Below are 21,988 nucleotides of genomic sequence, written 5' to 3' on the forward strand. Positions count from 1 at the left end.
ATCTACTTCAAGCATACCTGCGGTTCTCCTTGAATTACCTCGTTCGTTTGCCCATTGGTAGTTGTTAGCAGCCATTTCTTCGATCAATTGCTGAGCTTCCTCAGCTGTCTTTCCCATTAAAGCTCCTCCCGCTGCTGCATCTACATGTGTCTTTGTTGGATAGGTGAGACCATTGTAAAATGTTTGGACTACTAGCCAATCGGGTAGACCATGATGAGGGCATCTTCGTTGCAATTCCCGATAGCGCTCCCAAGCTTCATACAATGTCTCTCCTTCCTGTTGAGAAAAACTAGTTATATCCATTCTTAATTTAGCAGTTTTTCCAGGTGGAAAGAATTTATTAAGAAAAGCCTTAGCTAATTCATCCCAAGTAGTAAAAGTATTTGGAGGATGAGATTGTAGCCAAACCTTAGCCTTGTCCCTTAGTGAAAATGGAAACAATCGAAGTTTAATCGCATCTTCACTAACACCATTAAACTTAATTGTATCACAAATTTCAAGAAATGTTGACAAGTGAGAATTTGGATCCTCAGTAGCATTACCTCCATATTGAGATTGTTGTACCATTTGAATCAGTGATGGTTTTATCTCAAAGTTATTAGCGTTTACCGTTGGTCTTACAATGCTAGTTTGAGATCCTTGTGCTCCCGGTAAAGCAAAATCTCGCAGAATTCTCCTATTTGATTCATTTTCTGCCATTTCTTCCTCAAATTGTAATTCTATCAAGATATCTTCTATTGGCTGCCAAACCCCTTGTTCCTCTTGATGTGATGTATTCCTCCTTTGTCTGCGTAATGTTCTTTCAATTTTCGGATCGAAATGTACAACTCCTCGATTTGATCGGTGCATACACTACAAACAAAAACAAGAGAAAATTTTTATACTTTTAATTCAACAACTTGAATAAAGATAATGAAATTTATCTAAATTAATAGAGATGATGAGGCCCTAATATTGCCGCTCCCCGGCAACGGCGCCAAAAACTTGACGGGATATTTTGTATCAATGCAAGTTTAATTCCGATTTTACACCCGTTGGACTGCAAGTATACAGGTCGCAATTGTAGTAGAAGATGTGTATCGGGTCGATCCCACGAGGAGCAATTCAAACAATTACTAAGCCCTTATTTTCTCTATTATTTAGACTAACAATTAATTTGAGCAGAGAAAATCTAATGCTGTAATTTACAAATCTGGTATATAAATCTAGTTTAACAGATGCTGAATGCAATTAGAGAAATTTCACTTAAGGAAGATTCTAGGGATGTAGATTCCACTTATGGCATAAACAACACAAATGAATGGATTTACTTCTTGCTATTATTCTTGCTTAACTAGAGATTCATTTCCAAAGTTTCCAAGTCTCATTTTCATGATGAAATGGCCTAAAGCAATATAGATTTCCCTATTTTCATGGTGAAATACTACTACTACTCTGTTTTATTTCATGAAATGCTAAGTAATCCACCTAAGTGTGTCTCTATTTTCATGAACATACAACTCAAGCTCTACTTATGTGTTTCCATTGTTATTACCAATTCTCATTGAACAATAACAACTATAACCAAACTATTGGTGATCAATCAATAGCAAGTAACCACAGCTACACAAGTAGACAAGTTAATACAAGATATAACAAGTGTAAATCACATTCAATTTATACTATTTAGCCATAAGTTTCATCTACTCCCTAGATGAAGGAGTTTAGCTACTCATGAATGATTTAACAATCAAACTCACAAGTTTATTAATGCAAAACCTCATAAAGTACAAGTATAAGAAAGATAAAAGAAAGCTTAGCCAATTGAAGGTGAAGCTCTCCAATTCTTCTCCAAGAACTCCTATCTAGAGAGAAAACTAGATACAAGAAAGAAAACTAGCTACGTATGGTAATGCCCTTGCTTCTCCTCAGTGTTTCTGCATAAAAGGTGGAAGAAATTCCATTCCTCTCACTTCATAATTTTCTCCACTCAGATTTTGTAAAAAGAAGTCAAAGATATGATATTTCCTTTTGTCCATACTCATTTGGTCTTCTCTTTTGTTGCAGAAGCATGTGCCACCGATTTCTGTCCCTCAAAATAGCTGGAAAGTTGTGAAAAAGGTAAAGAAAAATGGCTGTTGCACTTGCTGAGGAAAGAGACAGATCCGAGCCTCGGATCCGAGGAGTGAAAATGGATCCGAGCTCGGATCTTCAGGATCCGAGGGATTTCATAATGGATCCGAGGTCGGATCGTCCTGACCTCGGATGCTCTCCGCCAGAAGTACAGACGAGGGGTCGGATCCCTCTTATACACATGGATCCGAGCTCGGATCCGTGTTGAGTAATTTTCCAGTTTTTCACTTCTTCTCTTTTTCTTCATTTTTGCTCCCAATTTCTTGTGTACTTTGTCCTCTGGATGACCCTTATATTCCTTTGAACTTGTGCATGAATTTCATACATCAATTACCTTCACAAATTCACAAGATTAACGCATTAATTCACTCATTTATCAATTTTTGAAACCTTAATCAATATTTAAGCAATTATCACCAAAAGAGTTCAAATATGGCTTAATCTTCTCAGAACATACCAAAAATTAATGCCAAATTCATACAAAATGTACGTTAAATATTCACTTATCAGCTAGATGCAGAACAAACAGTAAATAAGTTTGGGAAGTGTAGTGGTCAAAAAGCCATAGCTATCAAATATTTTTTAGGGTTCTCAATTCAATTGACTCAAGCCATCGTAATAATATTCTTCTATTACTTTGTAATATTAGGTTTTTAAGGGTAAAATGTTACATACTCAGACATGAGTCTTAGCTAGTATTACCAATCAAAGAAATATTCAAGTAGAGGATTTATAAGAAACAGTGGATTTTATGGATTTCAATTACTAAAGAAAGTGTTTTTCAATTTAAACTACACTAAATAGTTATTTCTTGGTCAAAGTATACCAGAAAGCACATGTTTTCTATGTCCTACAAATCTTTCAGTGAAAAAGTTTAACTATCAAAATCTTTGATGAATGCTTTATGTATCTATTTTATAATTCTTAGGGTTTAAGTGATTAATTTGGCACCTTATGTTATGCAACGCTTTGAAAAATCATATGCTTGAGGATTCTTTTGAACATCTAGTATTTTTCAAAAAATTTTAGGGTAGGAAAATAATTAAAGAATTCTGGTATTACGTTCCTGTGGTATATGCTTATGGCTTCGTGGAAAAAGATGTTATTGAAATTTTATTTGTATATACTTTAAAAAATCTTGATACGTATTAGACTATCAAGAAAAGTCTACACATTTTGAACTTAGAAGAATATGAGAACACTTCCGAGGAAGTCTTAGTCTAAAGTTGAAACTCTAAAAATTAGAGATCTCTGATTCAAATCATCCTTCCCGCTCCCATCTACCGAAAAAAAAAAAAGAATATGAAAACACCACTCAGTTTAATAGGAGAAATCACAATGAAGTATTTACAAGAAAAGAATTCTGGGTTAGTACTAAATTAAGTTAACCTTCCTATCAACTGTTTGGACTCATTCACATTGTTTTTACTCTAGATTTTAACTACATTGGCCTCTAACATTTGGAATTAGAAGGGATCAAACTCTTAGGAACTTTAATATAATAAAATATAATACGCCGTTATGAAACTTGAGACTTATTAAGCCTCAAAAAGCAAAAAGTAGGTTTCTGTAAACATGCCAAAGTTTGTGATTATAACTCCTGGAAAATCGTATTTGTATTGCAAAAATTAAAAAGTTTGTTGGCCCTTTTATAATGTTAGTTTTTCCTCCATACGTTGTAGATGTGCAATATGTATTCTTCTACCAATTTTACTCTTTCTTCTAATACATTTCAAATTACTTAATTTTATCTAAGATGGGAGGATGTGGAAGTTAAGACAGGCAAAGCAACGATTACTTTTAATTAATGAAGAACAATGTCGTGAAATCATATATATGATTGTTAATGCCTCACCAATAAGTAAAAATCCTGGTTTAAAAGAAATTGAGGAAAATGCCAATGTACTACTAAGATAGGATATAGGAACCTTTTGAAAAACATATACCTCCATGTTTTGTACAATATTTCATATGAAGTTTACATACACTTACATTTTATTGAATTAATTTACGTATCTATTTCATGCACCTAAACCTTTTAAAATGAATTTGATTATGAAGGCTTATGTGATTTTTTTTTTGTATTTTTAATCATTTATTTTCAATAGTAATATTATATTATTACTCCACAATGAATCAAAGTATTATTAACTTTGCCCGTATCATAACTAAAAAAGAAAAAATCATCCTTAACAATAAAAGGTAAAGCATTCAGCAGAACTTCAAGTTGAAAAAGAACATTTTAAACAACAACAAACTTTTTCGAATTAGGTTTAGGTTATATCAATTGTTGAAATGACCAGTTTTAGTAGGACAAGTTAATCTATTTATGGTTCATAAAGTGCAATCCCAAAGAGTTGTATGCAATAAGAAAAAGTTGATATTATCAATGAAACAAATCCACAAATATTTCTATAAGAAGATGTACATATCTTGTTGCATGGAAATGGTCATTCTTTATGTGTCATTTCTATGTAGGAAGCACAAGTGTTAGTCTGAAAACCTATTTATATTATTGTGACCTAACTTTTTGTATAGTGTCTTATAATCTAACTTAGTTTTCATTTAAATATGGGTTATTATCACTTTACCCCCTTAACGTTCGATGCAACTATCAATTTCCCCCTTAACGTTATCTTTTAATCACTTTATCCCCAAGACTAACGGTCAAAATTAACGGAATTTGTTAATTAAAGTAAAAAGACAAGTTTAGCCCTTAAAGTTATTATCACTTTACCCCCATAAACTATAATTTCATTATCAATTTACCCCATAGAGTTATTTTTTAAACAATTTATATCACCATTAAACCAACTTAGCAAGTTAAAAAACTTTAGAAGAAAGTACTCTCCTCTTTGTATAATAAAAACAATAAAAATTTAGAGTGGCTCTCTCCTCTTTAGTAACAAGAAAAAAAGTCAAGGTATTAATCTCTTTCTTCTTGGCAATCTTATTAATATTAAAAAAATAGAAAGATTGGGAAAGGGAGGGGGGGAGAGATAGAGAGAGAGACAGAACTCAATTCTTTTTTTTTTTTAAATACAAATAAGAAAGAATTAAATACTTTTATTATTTTAAAATTATTTTACTTTACTTATTACCACCAGGTTTCAATCCTAATTATAACAACCTTAAATTAATACGATAATGTTAAATTTTTCTTTATTATTATATTTTTTTTTGCAAAATCTAATTTTCTGTCTCCTTTTTTCCTATCTCTTTTTCTTTTCCTAATATTAATAAGTGTGAAAAAAGAAATTTGAGAAAACGCTTTTATTTTTATATTTTTGGATCTCTTAAAGTAAAAAAAAAAAAAGAAGAATAATCATTTCAATTTTTTTTAATTATATATTTAAAAGGGTAAATATATTTAAAAAATTTTGACCATACTAGTTATATTAACGATGAAGTAAAATGCCTAGAAAATAATGTTAGGGATTAAAGAGATTATATCACTATAATTTAAAGGAATAAAGTAATAATAACAATATAGTAATGCTATAGAATAAAAGGATATTTTTGTCCAAAATTTTTTAATATGTTGAGTTGAATTACTTATGGGGTGAAGTGATTAAAAGATAACACGTTAGGGGATAAACTGATAATAGTGATATAGTTGAAGGGGGTTAAATGATAATAACCCTTTAAATATATAGACTTATTAATTAGTAGTAGAAAGTGACAAGTTTAATTTCCCAATTTTGAGCTTTTAATTAGTTATCTTAAATGATCTTTGCATTTAATTTGGTACCCAAATCAAGTATATGTCTAAGCAATCCAAAGTAATGCAATTGCGTAAATATAATTTTAAAGTGTCTGTTTTGCTTAGAATATTCAATAGAGCAATAAGACATTGTAATTCTTAGTCAACTTCGTTTGAAACAAAGTACTATGTTAAACAATTTCCTTTCTTTACTATTAGTATGGCAATTTTGTCTCATCCAAACCTTCATTCTTGTGACGATTGTGGTAGAATAATACAATTTGATATCAACTATGAGTTTTTAAAGTAGTATCACAACTAATCTTTGTGCAAGATATTCTTCTCTTTTCGTTTACTTAACTATTATGCTATATCTATGGTACAGGAATAAGGAGATAACGGTATCTGTCATCCAAAAGTATCTCTTGCAAAAACTCAAACTAGATGAGGCGAATGAGGTAAAATTTTTCAAATGTCTTTCTTGGAAATCTAAATTCCTCCTTATTTACCATGAATTAATTTATATATATAACGGATGTTGATGCATTATACCATGATTTGATGTAACGTTTGACAAAAACTTATCTTAACTCATGAACCTACTCAGGATATTCCTTTTTTTCGCACAACAAAAGGATTAAATTACATATTATAGTTGACAAACTTAAAAGATTTATTAGAGAAAGAGAGATGTATCTACAATTTCCTAATTTTTACTTCTAAAATATCTATAAAATTGTGAAGTATAATATTATCTACTTTTGTAGGTGATTATCGAGTGTCGTGGAATCAAATTGAGCCCATATCAATCAATAATGGACATCAAAGACATATGGATTTCGGGAATCCATGAAGATGATGAGGAAGCCGAGGCTATCTGGAATGTGGAGGATTTGATCATGACATTGGAGTACTATGGCAAAGAAAAGCATGAGTAGACTCCAAAGTAAAAAATAAATAAATATTTTAAAGCACTAATTAAGAAGTCAGGTCTTACTTCATCAACTTCTTAGAATAAATTAGGATTTCTATTTGGATTGCTGATAACAATAATCTTTAATATCAAAGCTACATCTATAGGGAATGTGTTGAGATAGATCTTGGTTTTACATGTCCAAAATTAATTTGATGATGAGCCTCTTTTGGTCTATCTTTGTTTGTTTGAGCTTATAGTTTTTGTAGTATGATTATTATTATTTTTTAATAAGTGGAAGGCCTTGAATAGAGAACCTCCTACTTGCAATCTCCCCTATCTTGCCACCCAACCCAACCTTGTTTCGGTATGATTATGTTATTATATAATGGTTTGGATGCTAGTGTTACGGTCAATAATTTATTATTATTATCTACAAGGGTAAAGCCTATATAATTTAGAATCTGTTACTGTTTAAAAATAAGGGAAAGCCAAGTCAACATTTTCCTAAATAACATGCTAATATTTACTCGATATCTTTAATAAAAAAAATTAAGATGCTACATTATTTAGTTGTCAATATGTTTTTCTATGTTTCATATTGACCAAATTTCTTGGTTTATGTTTTTCTTGCTTCTTTTGCTTAAAGCAAAAAGTGAGAAATTTAGATACATGAAGTTAACAATGCAAATAGAATAGAAGGAATACTCCTCTTGAGTTAAAGTGTTAAAGGAGGATAGCAAATATTGGATACATGCCTAACTCCCTTTTACCAATAGCATCTAATACTATCTAAAGAAATCTTAAATTTGCTCAATCAAAGATTTTTAGAACCAGAGGGGGATAATCATTTAAATATCGAATTTTAACAATGTTTTTTTTGTTAGTCTTGCATGGAATTTTATAGGCCCCAGGTTGATGTTCTAACTTTAGTATCAATTATATATTACCATGGAGTGGCTTGCAGCAATGATATATGTAACTTTTAACGTTTTCTTGTTGGAACTTTAATCCTTATATTATCTTATAGTTTTATGTGCATTTGAAAATAGATTGTACAGTTAGTATACTCTTGGTTGCAGTGGCGGAACCAAGACCCTAACTCCAAGGGGTGCAATGTTATCATGTCCTACGTGATAGCACTGTTTGATAGATATATTTGTTACATGTACCATTAAATCTAATTTTATGACTTTAATTTAACGGTTAAATATTCCACTTATTTGAGTTAGGAGCATAAAAAATTTAGAAAAAAAATTAAAAATAAGAATTTATTATGTGTTTTAAACACACGTTTTTCAACATTTTTTCCATCTCACATATTTCGCATAAAAAATTGTTCTAGTAAAAGAAAATTTTCAAATAACTTTCAATCCGAATGGATCAATCATTATATAACTTGAAGTAGTTATAAGAGTCTAACAAAAGACAATCATTATGATATTTTAATAGTTAAGAGGATAATGCAACTATAAAAAAATTTAGGGAGGGGGCAAACATAATGCAATTTAAAAACTTCTCAAATTTTCTAAGGCTATCTTATGATTTAATCAAAAGTTGGAGGGAGGGCAATTGTCTATACTCAACTATATGTGGCTCCACCACTGCTTGGTTGAGTAACTCAATATCGATTTGATTGATTTGGTTCCTGGCTTAAGCCAATTTGTTTATGGTTTCATATGGATTAGCAATTTTTTTCCAAAGTTGCTTTTACTTGTGGAGTCTACGGTAACAACTCCAAAAACATACACAATTTTAAATATAATTTAAAAAAATAAAAATAACAAAATAACAAAAAATTATCAAATTCTAAAACATTTTTTAATTCCACTCACTTCCACCACCTACTACCCACCACCACTGCCACCATATCTCCCCTCCTCCTCTACCTCCATCGCCTTTAGTATCATCCTCTCTTCCTCCTCTCCCCCTTCCTTTCTCTCCCCCTTCTTCCTCCTCTCTCTTCCTCTTCCCTCTTTCCCTTCCCTCTCCCCAGTGTTGTTAGACCCTGACTAAACTAGCCGGTCTGATTAGTCCAATCGTGAACTGCCCTTTTTCTGAGTTGGTTAGTAGTACAAAATCACTTGGATAAAAAATCAGTTAAAATCATAAAAAATCGGCCAAACCAGTGACTCGGTTCAACTATTGAACCCAGTTCTCAAACTTTTCTTTCTTGTTTTTCTAAAACATAATTTGAGTTACATAAATTGTAAAGCTTTCATTTATTAATGGGAATAAAAAAACGGCTACCTACTTAGTGTAAACATCAAAATCACTCACTTCCTAAATGATTTCGAGAAGTTTTCATCCCTATCAATTTATCAATTTATCATCAGTTATTCCAACTTGCATTATAAAGCCATATTCCCAACAAAAAGATCTCGAATTGGATATGATTTGTTTTAATTTAGTTTTTCAAATAATTTTGGAGAATGTACATATTTTAGACATGAATTCACATTTTTATATATAATTTTTAGGTGTATATATGATAGCAAGTCTAATAATTCTGTAACATTTTGTATTTTTGGTCAAATATAATCAAGAACTTAATTTAAATATTTCTGAAACTTACATCAGCAAATTTTTAAGAATGATCCGACTGATTTAACCAATTGACTCCTAATTTAATAGTTTAGTTGAATTGCTATCTGATCCGAGTTTAATAACATTGCCCCTCCATTACGCCCGGTCTAGAGACTTCATCTTAGTACAGTTATGATGGTTAAGCTTTTCAAAGCTGTGAGGCTAGCCAAGCTTGTTGGCACGGCTCATACGTCACATATGCTACGAATTTCCAGCGACACAAGAAGAGTAAGATTTTGTTGCATCTCTTCCGGAAAGTAACTCAATCCTTCGAGACTACTCTCAATTTGAAGGGAATTAAGACTGCCGAGATTGGAGATCGAAGCCTATGCCATGTTCGGGCACTTCCAGACGTCTAACTCATCTAGGGACAGCATGTGTGGCAATGGCATCAACACTGGGCAACTGTTAAATGACAAGAATTGAAGTCGGAGGAGTATCTCTCGAGTAGTAGCAGTACCTTGGACGAGGACTACTTCTCTTCCTAACATTCCTTTTAATTTTAGGAGGGAGGGGGGAGGGGGGAGGGGAGGGGCAGTGATGGTGGTGGAGGAGGGGAGGGAATGGGTGGTGGTGGGTGGTGAAGGTTTTTTTTAAAAAAAAATTAAAATTGCCCACTAAAATTTTAAATTTTAAAAATATCTTAAAATACATTTTCAAAAACACTCCCAAAAACACCTAACAACCTATATATCCTCAAAAGCACGTAATCTATTCGGAGCCATAATTTTTCTTACGCGTTAATTTATAAAACTTTATAGTCAAACACAAACTACCAATCAATGCTGTTCTAGTTTTGTTAGATTCTCACTGTTTACCAAATTCATCAAGATTTCTATAAACTTCTAAGCAAAAAACTTGAATCGCCTTAGAACTTTTGATTTGTATGCTTTTAGTTCTCCAACTACGAATTTTCAATAAATGCAATATCTCAACCTTTCCGTCAATTTAAGTCATAAATCATGACGGAACCTACCTTAAAACAATGTAGTATTAATGCTACTTTCTCAGCCTTAACGTATTAACTGTTGATTTTAAGTAAGTAGACGTATAGAGACTAGATCTCTACAGAATTTTGACTACCACGTTATTTTGCAAACTGAGAGATGAAGCATTTATTGCGCAGAGCACGAAATTTGGAGATGATTATCTAGCTAAAACAATTGTTTTCAATGACCAAATTTAAACTATTTTACAATCGAGATACAAGATGGTAACAATTGAAATTTCAACTCAATGATTCCGGTCAATCCACTAGTCAACATTGGAATATCATTTGCAATCCTTCAACCATTACCATATCCAATCAAGATTCCAACGTGAAATTTTCATATTGCAGAATCTTTTGGCGAAGATCGAGTTGTGTGTTTATAAAACTTACTCACCGTACTTCACCTTTTAGATTTTTGAATTCTTCAAGTAGATTTGTATAATCTGGTATGTGAGGAGTTGAACAGCTTAGGAAAATAAAAAATTTTCATCTCAAATGGAATATCATCCTTTATAATAGCAAAATGAAGAGGGCACTAATATCTATTGTACTCCGCCATGTGAGAAAAAATTTCTATTTGCACGAAGTAGAAGATCCAAACAAGACAATTGTACTGCTATCACTGAAGATTAGTTAGGGCAATGTTAGGTGATGATGCATTAGGAAAGTATTGTACATAAGATAGTAACTTTTTGGAGAGAAAATGTCCATTATTGATTAAACAAGGAATTCCGATCATGCTAATAAGATTTTGAACCACTCCAATTATTGCAAATTAGTTTTAAGGTAAAAACCTAGGTTACTCAATATGATATTAGAGTTGAACCTCAAGTTTTATTTGTCGACCTGTTTATAATTTCACCGGTGACTCAGACTTTTCTTGCCAAGTTGAAGATTCTAGCTAGGGCTCTAATATTCATCTGTACCTCGAGTCCACAAAACCTGTAGTTTTGAGGGTTCTAAGGTTCCACTCACCTGTACCTCAAGTCCAAGTCAATTCAGGCATGTGTCAAAGGGGTGTTAATAAATAAAATGTCTCACATTGATTAACAAGGAACTCCAGCCACATTAATATATATGATCCTGAGCCACTCTTTCATTGTCAACTGGTTTTAAGCGAGAAGCCATGGTTATTTTATGTGCTTTGATTGATTCAATTACTTCATTGCATATTTTTGATATATTTTTAGTATAGGAAACTTGACATGAGTGCTATAATCAAGTTACAACTGAGATAATTAAGAACTGCTCTTTTTGTTTGTTAAAAAAATGTTTTGAAACTCCCATAATATTGTACCCATATTTGTGATATTTACTCAATTCATTCTCTTTTCTAGCAATTCTAGTGATAAGAAAACAAATAACAAAAAAGGTAGAGAACTATCTTCCTAACATAATTTCGTGTGATAGAGCAACTATAGTAGTTAACTATGACCTGTCTCTCTTGCCAACATTGCTTAGGACAAACAAAACATTGTATTGATTTGTTGCCTTTATGATAACTGTTTTCTCTTGGTAATAAAACAAGCCAGTAATTAGCTATAGCAATGTCTAGCTAGCTTATGCTCAAGCATGAAGTCCTACGCAGGTATTGGACCGAGTTGGAGATATAGATTCAATTTCAGATGTTTCATCAACTCACATATCTAAAATTTGAGTTCCACTTCATGGATAGTAAAACAACACTTATTGGCTTTCTTTCGAGAACATCAGATCTTTGGTATCTTTAAATTCATTTAGTAAGCATCAAAGCCCTTCTCTATTTAGTCCCTTTTTCCTTTAAAGTTGTACTTAGTGCTGCAATCCTACCAGATTGTTGTTATAAATTCTCGTATTGGGATTTTTTGTTGCAACCAATTGTTTTCGTATTCGGTCGACATTATCTTGGAGCCACGATGACTTGAAAGTGATAAGGACATTGCCTCAATGTGTTGTCTTTAGTCTCTAAAAAGTTTGGCTTATTATAAATTTGGGACTTCTGTAGGGCTTCAATTGGTGAAGTTTTTCCTAAAGAATGCACAAGCTCTTCAGCTGATGCATATTTGCGCACCTGAGTCCTGGAATATTTCAATTAATCAAGTTGCAATTGTTCTCAGCATCCCGAGCATCAAGCAATGTAACTATAGAGATCAAGTGAAATGTAGATGTTGTTCTTTTAATTGGAGTATACTATCTATATATTCTTGTGCTTGCAAGCCTTCATTGAAGCCTTTGTCACTGTTTATTCAATATATTTTTATTATTGGTCGAGGAAAGGATTGTAGATGATCATTAATTAATATTGGTTTTCGTAAAAAATGTTGCAGTTTCTAAATTAATATATTATTGCAAGGTCTACGCCGATTGAGGTTGTTTATTAGACTAAAGATACACGAGTTTAACAACCTTTTAGGGCACAAAATCTGATCAAGTCAGGTCTTTAATGAAATTTTCCCTAATGTTAGTAGATTTCCCACACAGTCCAATAGATAGCAAAAATTATAGGGTTTCAAGGAGATCTAAATATGTGGCTAGTTTGTATGAGATTTTAATGTTCCAAAATGAGTATCTTATACTAGTTTTGCAATCATGCAAAAATAATTTTTTTTTCTGGGAAAATTAACCTTTTTTTTTTATATATTGTTGGTTGATTACTGTACATTATTAATGGACCTTTGAAATGTTTTGCTTATAACAAGCTTTTATGTGGCAAACTTGGTTCTTGTAAGCAAAACGTTGGAAGCATGGCTTGTCCTTTTCTGCAATTTGCAAACACAACATAGAATGTTGCTTGCCTTCATATATCTGTATGTGATCTTCAATCTTGAATCTTGTTGAAGACAAAGAAGCCCTTTAGCAATCCCTTCGACAATCTTGCCTCTCTAACCCTAGTTTAATGTCATTTGCTCTTTTAATCCTAATCCTGGTTGCTGTAATGCGTAATTAATCAAATTGCAAAATGTTCCTCTAAAGTTTATAATTTTCCACCTGACAGCTCCCCCTGCATGTACTAGCAGTATTTTTGATAACATTGACAGGCAAACTACTATTGAAGTTCAGTTCTTCTTCTAATCTAGCTATCCATGATTAGGGTATGTAACCAACTAAGAATGTGCATGTCGAACATACAGCTCCCACCTTCATAATTGAACTTCTTTATGTGAACTGAATTTTTTTCTAAGATCAAATAACCTATTCCACCAATATAAACATATGCAAAGAAGGAACAGTTTCTCAAGCAGAAAGGTAGCTTCACGTCTTCTATTTGGAGCATACAAATAAAGTGTGTTTTCTGGGTCTCGAGGGCTCAATTTAGCTGGTAAGAATATTAGTCAGGTGATCATGAAAACTTTGATTCGATTTTCAAACTCTCCTCTTCTCCCCTTTCCCCTTCTAAGACTTAGGGTCTCCTTTTGTCAAAAAAAATGCGTTTTTAGACATTTTCATGATTGTGAACTTTCAAAACCAATGTCCTTTACTTTCTTCATAATTTAGCTGGTAAAGATATTAGTCAGATAGTCATGAAGACTTTGATTCGATTTTCAGACTCTCCTCTCCTCCCCTTCTAAGACTTAGGGTCTCCTTTTGTCAAAAAAAAAAATGCGTTTTCAGGCATTCTCATGATTGTGAACTTTCAAAACCAATGTCCTTTACTCTTTTCATAATTTAGCTGGTAAGGATATTAGTCAGATGGTCGTGAAGACTTTGATTCGATTTTCAGACTCTCCTCTTCTCCCCTTTCCCCTTCTAAGACTTAGGATCTCCTTTTGTCAAAAAAAAAAATAATAATGCGTTTTCAGGCATTCTCATGATTGTGAACTTTCAAAATCAATGTCCTTTACTCTCTTCGTGACTTGTACTTACTTTCTACTAAAGTTTGGCTCTTCTAACACAATCGCCTTTCAAGTTTCTGCTATTCCATTCATTTGTGAACTAAGCTCCATAGTGAATTATAAATTTACAAATGAGTGACTCTGCAAATTTGCATTGTTCCGAAGGCATACAGTTTCCGAATCAATTACGTAGAGGCTAGGACACATTTCTGCTAGTTTTATCCATTGTCGCTTGCTTCTCTACATCCCACTTCAGTCAGTAACAGAACTTGTAGAAGTCAGATAATCAAAGGTGGAGGTGGAATATGGAGTGAATAGATGTGAAGTAAAAAGATCATTGTTTTGACTATCCCCCAAAAGATTGGAACCAGCGAGATAGTCCTTGCTTATTTATATTATTCTGAGAAAACTTCTCCCATTCTACTGTCCTGTTTTAAAATGCTTAACTGAACCATTCGTGCTTAAAATCTCTAGTAATTCTTGAGGATCCACGCCAAAAATATAACATTCTGGTAATGGGGGTTCTTTTTATTTCTTCATGAATTAAGCTTAATTTGATCCCTTTTTTTTTCATTTTTTAAATAATCAGCCCAATATTCATTCATTCCTGGAAGAAAGTATCTGATGGAAGATTAAAGCTTTCCTTCAATTCTGATCCATTTTATTTGCTTTCTTGAAGAAGCTTTTTGGCAAATCATGCTTCATTAATTGTCCAAGTACGTTTCCAGTCAAAACTTGTGTTTATTTTGAGATGTTTTCCTGACATTGTACCTAGAAAATTTTAACCTAATACAAGGAGAGCTGAAACTGTATTTTGAGATCCAGGAGCTTTGAAGACTATACAAGCAAGTTCCTTAAATTATTTCCTAAGAATTCTTACCAAATCAACTATTAATAGTTCAGAGCACTTCCAACAAGATACAAATTTGTTTGTATCGTCATATATGATTAAAAGTAAATTAATTCTAAACAAAAATGGAAAATTAGCAGATTAATGCAACCTACATGAATGTGTGTAAATACAGGAGATATCATAAAAAATCAATGTAGACGAAAGCTTCCCAAAAGAATAAAAAAAATAAAATTTTATAATATTATCAGGATATTAACCACCGTATACACATCCCCAGTTACTTAAAAGTAAATTAATCACCATCCAATAATCGCGTGATTTGAGTTTGCGGCAAAATTGTGGTTGTCACACTGTTATTTGATTGCGAATGAAATAGAAGGATTTATTGATTTCAAGATTTTTAACAAAATTGAATATGTATCCTTTTTTAATTTAGCACTGCTTTTGTGTGGTTTTGAAAATTCAACCATTCATTGCACAGTAACTATTTTCTACAGTAATGGACATGCTCACTTATAATTGCAACTCTAGCATATCCCAAAGGAGAAAAAACCTCCAACAAATTTTTTTCTTTATAATTTTCTTTTTTGGTAAATAGGAAGTATTGAATTCGAGACCTTTTATTTACAATTTCTCCCATCTTATCATTCAACTAAAGTTACCAAACCCTCCCCTCCTCCCCCTCAAATGAAGCTCATTAATTATAACATATACGTTAAACACCAAGAAATTTGTTCTACTATAACAGTAATCACTAGTGCCGAGAGCACACTCGACGTCTGTGCAATTTGTCTTTTCAATTTTGTAACAAATCACTTCTTATATAAAACAATTGAGTATAAAATTTTCATCAACTAGAATAGAAAAAACACTGATCTTTTAATAGTTTTTTTTTTTTTTGAATAGGATGTTAAAACTAATTTGATAGATATATTACTCATGGGTGGTTATGTAGGCAATATGAATTTAGATAATTAGGGTGGAATTTAGTTGTGGTTGCGTTAGTTGGCAATATAAGCTTATGGATGGTCAGGTGATTAGATTAGAATGGTAAAATTAAATTTTTGTGAGGGTAAAATTAAACATTTAAAAGGTTTTTAAAAAATAAAGTTTACATCCAACTAATGGCTCTCCCTCTGTGTAAAGTAAGATATACTAACTTTCACATTTGAGGTAACTAACAAAAATTCCTTAATCCACCTAATTGATAGCACTACATTCACTTAATCTTTTTCCAACAAGATTCTTTCCTTAATAGCTTAAAGCATACATTATGATTCACACAGCATGTGAGAAGTAAAGTGCACTCTACAAAAAAAAGTTAAAATGAATTTGCTGTTCATGACCGTATGGATCCTATTAAGAACATAATTAAATTGATTCATTTCTCCACATGTGATTGGTTGTAAATTTTAATACTAGGAGATTCACTCTTTATTGTCATATAAATGTCCAACTAAAAGATTAAAGATTGTGAATGATGCCAAAACTAGAAAAAAAAAAAAAAAGGAAAATTGGTAGGTACAATTTACGTAACATATTTCCTGGTATACATCACTTATTACATGTCATTGTATAAACAACAAAATAGTGGTGAAAACTTCTCGTGTTCAAAGCTTCTACCATTCTTCACAAAATTGTCAGTCTAAACAGGCAATCTCAAGTTCACACGTACGATCTAGTAATGCCGAATTAAAGCTATAAGTTGCTTTCTTGTATTTTTTTTTTTTTCGTTTATTCTCATTCAATCAAACTTCCTTGAATTTATTTCAGACACTGTAACCATTAGAAGCCGCAACTATTTTCACCTTTTTGTCTAATATTATTCTTATCTAGTTCTTCAAATCAAGAATTAAAACCTGAAATGATGTCTAGAAAATACTGAATTGATGGACTAGCTTTTTATACAATTTTAAGTCCGTGTTTTTCCAATTGTTCCTTCGCATACAAAATTTCTATTCGATATACTGATCAAACCGTAAAAACAAATTCTTTGTTTTAAGCTAGCTACTTGGTGTTTTCTTTTACAAACAATCATTAGTACTAATAGGTAGTATAGATGAAGAAGCACTACTCATAAGAATCAACAACAAAAAAATTTTGTTATAATTACTCCCTTCCTTATTGAGTTCAAGATTAAAAGAATGGTTGGGATTACAAACATCCATCTAGTTCGAATTTTGGATAACCATGAAAGGTTGTTGAATTTGCATTTACTCGATTTCTAGGTAGAAAGAAGGATGACATAGCATATTAAATGAAAAATATTTATTCCGTTAAGACTAGTTTAGTTTATCGCTTATATAGGTACACAAGCATACAAGGAAGAAATTTGCTATCCCATTGCTTGTTTTCTTTGTCTCTCCCCCATTCATTTGCATTTCTTTCTAATATATCATCTTTTGATGCTGTGAACTTTGGCACTTGGAGTGGAAATAGGGGAGGCACAGGAACTCGGGTTCAATTCTAGCTTAGTGTAACTCTCAACATTTGCTGAATATTTTCTTCTTTTGATTGAAAAGGTACGAAAACCTACAAATGCTATCTGTTTTCTTTGAATCTTTTATTGATTTAATGAATTGTCTTTCTGGGAAAATTTTGTAGATGTATTTTATAGGTTGTTTTTTTACTCGTCTTCTTTCTTGATTGTTTTCACTAGTTTAACTTTAAAAAAGCTTGCTAATAAAACCAAAATTGGTCCTTCCTTTGATTTCATCAGCTTCTCAAGACAAATAGAATGGAAATGGTATGCAAAAGAAGGAAAGGAAATGAAAATAATAGGATTCAAGAGACAAAAGAAGAGAAAGATGAGACAAGTGCTGACAGATTAAGCTCTCTACCAGACCACTTGAATCACCATGTTCTCTCATTGCTCTCTATAGAAGATGTCTGGAGCATGTCACTTTTATCCAAACGTTGGAATATGCTTTTCACAACATTTCCTATTATTGATCTCAATGAAGATAATTATCCATCTAGAGAAAAGTTTGTGGAAGCCTTGCAGCTATGCTTGGTGCGACGCCAAATGGTTCATCTCCAAAAACTCAGTGTTCAAATGACATTTCCTAGTAACGGGGAAATCGACCAACTGATAGACAAAGTTCTTGATGAAGCAACCAAGGGAAATGTGCAAGCTCTTGACCTGAGGTTTTCAAATGGAAAATATCGTAGTTGTTGGAACACATTGTATGTACTTCCAGAGGTAATCTTTTCTCATTGTTCATCTATGAAATCATTTGAGGTGGTAGGCATCAACTTTGGATATTCCTACAAAGTTTTGAACTTGCCTTTCCTGAGGACTCTTTCCATCAAAAATGCTCTTATTGGAGATGAATTTCTGCCCAAGTTAATCAATGCATGTCCTTCTCTTGAAAACCTGTCTTTGATGCGTTGTCTTGGGCTTAAAATTGCCAAGATTCATCACAACAAAATAAGCTACTTTTTGGTCAAGTGTAACAGACTCTTGGAGAAAATTGAAATAGATCTACCAAACCTCCAGAGATTCTTCTATAAGGGTCCCTACTTGATGAATAGAGCTGGAGTTCTTGTAGCTTCAATGGTCGGGAATGAACATGAGGCTACGAAACTTGATACTGTGTCCTTGAAACATTCAAGATTGGAATTTAAGGCATTTCAGGACCCTTATTTCAAATATCTTGGAACACTCATCCTTTCCGATATTGAAATAGTTGATGGTTCTTTCTGGTGCACCAATGCATTTTTCCCGCACCTTGTCTCCTTGGAATTGAAGTGTTGCAAGACTCTCAGGAAACTTCATGTAATCAGCTCAACAGTTAAGTGTCTTGTCATATGTAACTGCAAATACATGGATTATTGGAAAATTGTGTGTACAAATCTCTTGGTGCTCGAGTATGAAGGGCCAGTGGTGAAGTTCTCTCGACCACTAACGTCCAACAAAGTTGAAGTAAAACTAAGTTTGACGACGCGATTTATTCACTCCCATGATATATTGGAACTTCACCGCACAAGAGATTTTCTTCAGATGTTTTCCCCAGCAGGTGACATGACAATGACGCTCATCCATGATTGTGAAGAGGTAAATTTTGTATTCTTTATCTACTCAATTTCAATTGTATAGTACTGTTAATTTGACTCAATAGAGCCTGTTTCTTAGTTTTGATTTCCTTAGTCTTCTGTGAGTTCAGCATTTGCAACATCAATAAAACCCTGAATGTTATTATTTGAAAATCATGTCCTTTTTGTCACTTTTTCCATTTGTTCACATAGCTACCAATGTAGGTTTCATAAAGCATGTATATAGAACACAACATATTGTTTATCTACGTTAATATAATCAATTCTCTCTACTGACATTTGTAGCTTTTCTTCTCTTGGGAATTCAAAGTTATTCGAAAACTAAACAAATTTTTTCAACTTGGTGTCCCCATGTAATTATCAACTTAATTATTCATCTGATTGGCTGGGCGACCCTTGTAGAATTGTATGCGTACTTTTCTTTTCCTTCTCTTTTGGCATGGTTGATTTTACCTGCTTCATAACTTTATGTGATGACTAGATTGGGAAGTATTTAAACCCCTTTTTTGTTTTCCCTCTGACCATCTTCCTCCATGATAAGATTGCAAAACTACTATGAGTATGTAATTTTTTATGATTTCATACAAATTAAAAGTTGGCAACGATGGTGTGTAATGCTATTAATATTAATCGAAATAAAAATAATTAATGCTACTAAGTAATGTGTATCCTTTGTTTCTCGATTTTGTTGTGTTGATCTCATAGATTTAGCAAGATATGGTATAAAAACACACATAAATGATGTATTTAAGGTAATACATATTGAAATTTGTACTGTTAATGCTTTAAGTATACTAGTTTAGTTTACTAGTATACTAGTATGCTTTAAGTATATGCTTTAAGTAATACATATTGAATTTTAAGCTTGCATGAATTACTAAATCAAATACTATATTCTTTATGTTGTTGTATGGACTCCTTCACGCAAACATTTTGGCATTCTAATATTATATCGACATCATAATCCTAAGAAATGGCTAGGGTAAGGTTCCAAAAGGAAGGAATTCTTGTACATCAGTCACTTATTTGTGCTAATGGCAACTTCTTTTGATTTGTGCTAGTGTGTGATGATGCTCAAGGAAATTGCTGAACTTCCACTGAATTATGTCAAGCATTTAGAAGTGAAAACAGATGAAGTATCAATTAATCTCATCGATCTTTTTCAAGGCATACTTTCTATATCAGTCCGTTTTGGGACCTTGCTCGTCCATGTGGATTCACTTCAAATCAAGCTGAAGGTACTACTTTTCTAGGTTGTATGATTCTTTATAGTAAACATGTTTATTTTTATTTCATGTAATTCAACTTGGTATCTAAAATCTTGTTTTCTCTTCAAGAAATGACAAATGAATTGTAGTAGTTTTTATTCCCCTTCCTGGCATAATCTTCTCCCCCATCCTCCCAATAAAAGTCCTCATAATAACATTTTTATGGGAAATTGCTAAATTCTGTTCAGAAGTGGAGATAATCTAATTTGAGATTTCCACAAAAATGCAGCTTTGGGACGTTGATAAAAAGAAGGCTTCAAGCGGTTATAACATGCAGCAAGCCAACTATGAATATGCCTTACAATCACTACAGAATGTGTGGATAACCAACTTTGGAGGAAGTGATGAAGAAATCAAGCTGGTAGATTATGTGCTTAAGAAGGCCATAAACTTGGAATGCATTTCTGTATCTCCTATAGCTGCAGATCAAGAAAATTAGCTATTTTGACACAAAAGTCATGGGTGAAAACAAGTTTCAGATATTGTACCAATATTACAGATTGCACAAGTCTCATATTGCTGGAGTACTATTATCTAGCGTAGTTGGAACTATTCCCCAATCTCTTTTTCTTTTCACATGTCCCAGCAACCAAGATTTGACATTGTACTTAATTTTGAAATAAGTTGTTCGAATTTCATCTATGTAGCTTATTTGTTCAATCAGGAAGCATGCATTATGCCTTCATTATTTTCTGGATAAGACAAGTAAAGACCAGAAAAAAAAAAACAAGAGATACTCATATACATACAAACTTTTGGTATGGTTGAATAAGAGAAGTTGAAATAGAATTCAACTATATAGTAAATGCTGAATTAATCTGATTAAATCATGATTTTCAATAACCTCCTAAAAAGATATAAGCACAGACAAATATGCACACGCACACGTAAATAATCCTTTAGCCTCTAGATGGAGCATTTACATTTTATCCTAAAACTCCAACTTTCCATTGCCTAAGTCACATTCAATCAGAAAATTTTGAACATAGTTTTCATTGTTTAATAGTCATGCCACAAATGACAAAACTAGATGGAAGCTGATCTTGGATAGCTACCCAAAATCGACATTTGATAGCTTAAATTGTCCATCAACAACAGTGTTCAAATTTGAGAACTTCCTTGTACTTGAGAGAAGTTTGTCAAGGGAGGACTATAATCCAAATCTCAATGAGCTAGTGAGGCTCAAGGAGATTGAATTGAATTACCTCAATCGTACAAAGGTTGTCGTCTTACTCTTTGGAAGATACAGTCTCGTGAAAGAATCACTAAATTTGAGAAAGATTGGAAGTAAACATAACCAAACAACACTATAAAATGGACAGTTTACATTTTTTTACATACCCTTTTACTTTGTTGTCCTTGTTTATTAGTTTTATTATTTTGTGATAATATCTTTGTGCCTTGTTTAATGCGAGTTCATAATTTTAATCAACGTAATTCACCCATCATCCTATGTTGATTTAGGCAAATAAGGATTATTTTAATTAATTTAAGTAAATAGAGTTGTGATTATAAAAATAAATACATTTCGTACAAGAAACGAAACTTTACATGTGTGAAGCATAATCACAACTTTCTTTAGTCCGCCAAATGATTGAACAATATACGCAAAATAGGCTTCACAATTGTGGTCATAAAACAAAGATTTCAAAGCTTTGTCATGCAACAAAAAATGGTAAGAGCATAGGAGAACA

The 21,988-nt window shown here is 32.4% G+C and overlaps 1 protein-coding gene and 1 non-coding gene across 2 annotated transcripts; both read left to right on the top strand.

Annotated features, from left to right (window-relative positions):
- The first annotated feature begins 205 nt into the window (after positions 1-205).
- On the top strand, positions 206-312 carry LOC113717494 (small nucleolar RNA R71). Its single transcript, XR_003454410.1, has one exon. It is a non-coding gene; the product is annotated as a small nucleolar RNA R71 (small nucleolar RNA).
- A 17,401-nt stretch (positions 313-17,713) lies between these two features.
- LOC113716036 (uncharacterized) lies at positions 17,714-20,733 on the top strand. The gene is made up of 3 exons (XM_027240337.2): positions 17,714-19,027; positions 20,088-20,264; positions 20,524-20,733. The coding sequence occupies exons 1-3, from the start codon at positions 17,714-17,716 to the stop codon at positions 20,731-20,733; spliced, it is 1,701 nt and encodes a 566-aa protein (XP_027096138.2).
- The last annotated feature ends 1,255 nt before the right edge of the window (positions 20,734-21,988 follow it).

Source organism: Coffea arabica, chromosome 11c, assembly GCF_036785885.1.
Source record: "Coffea arabica cultivar ET-39 chromosome 11c, Coffea Arabica ET-39 HiFi, whole genome shotgun sequence".
In the NCBI taxonomy this organism is placed as follows: Eukaryota; Viridiplantae; Streptophyta; class Magnoliopsida; order Gentianales; family Rubiaceae; genus Coffea; species Coffea arabica.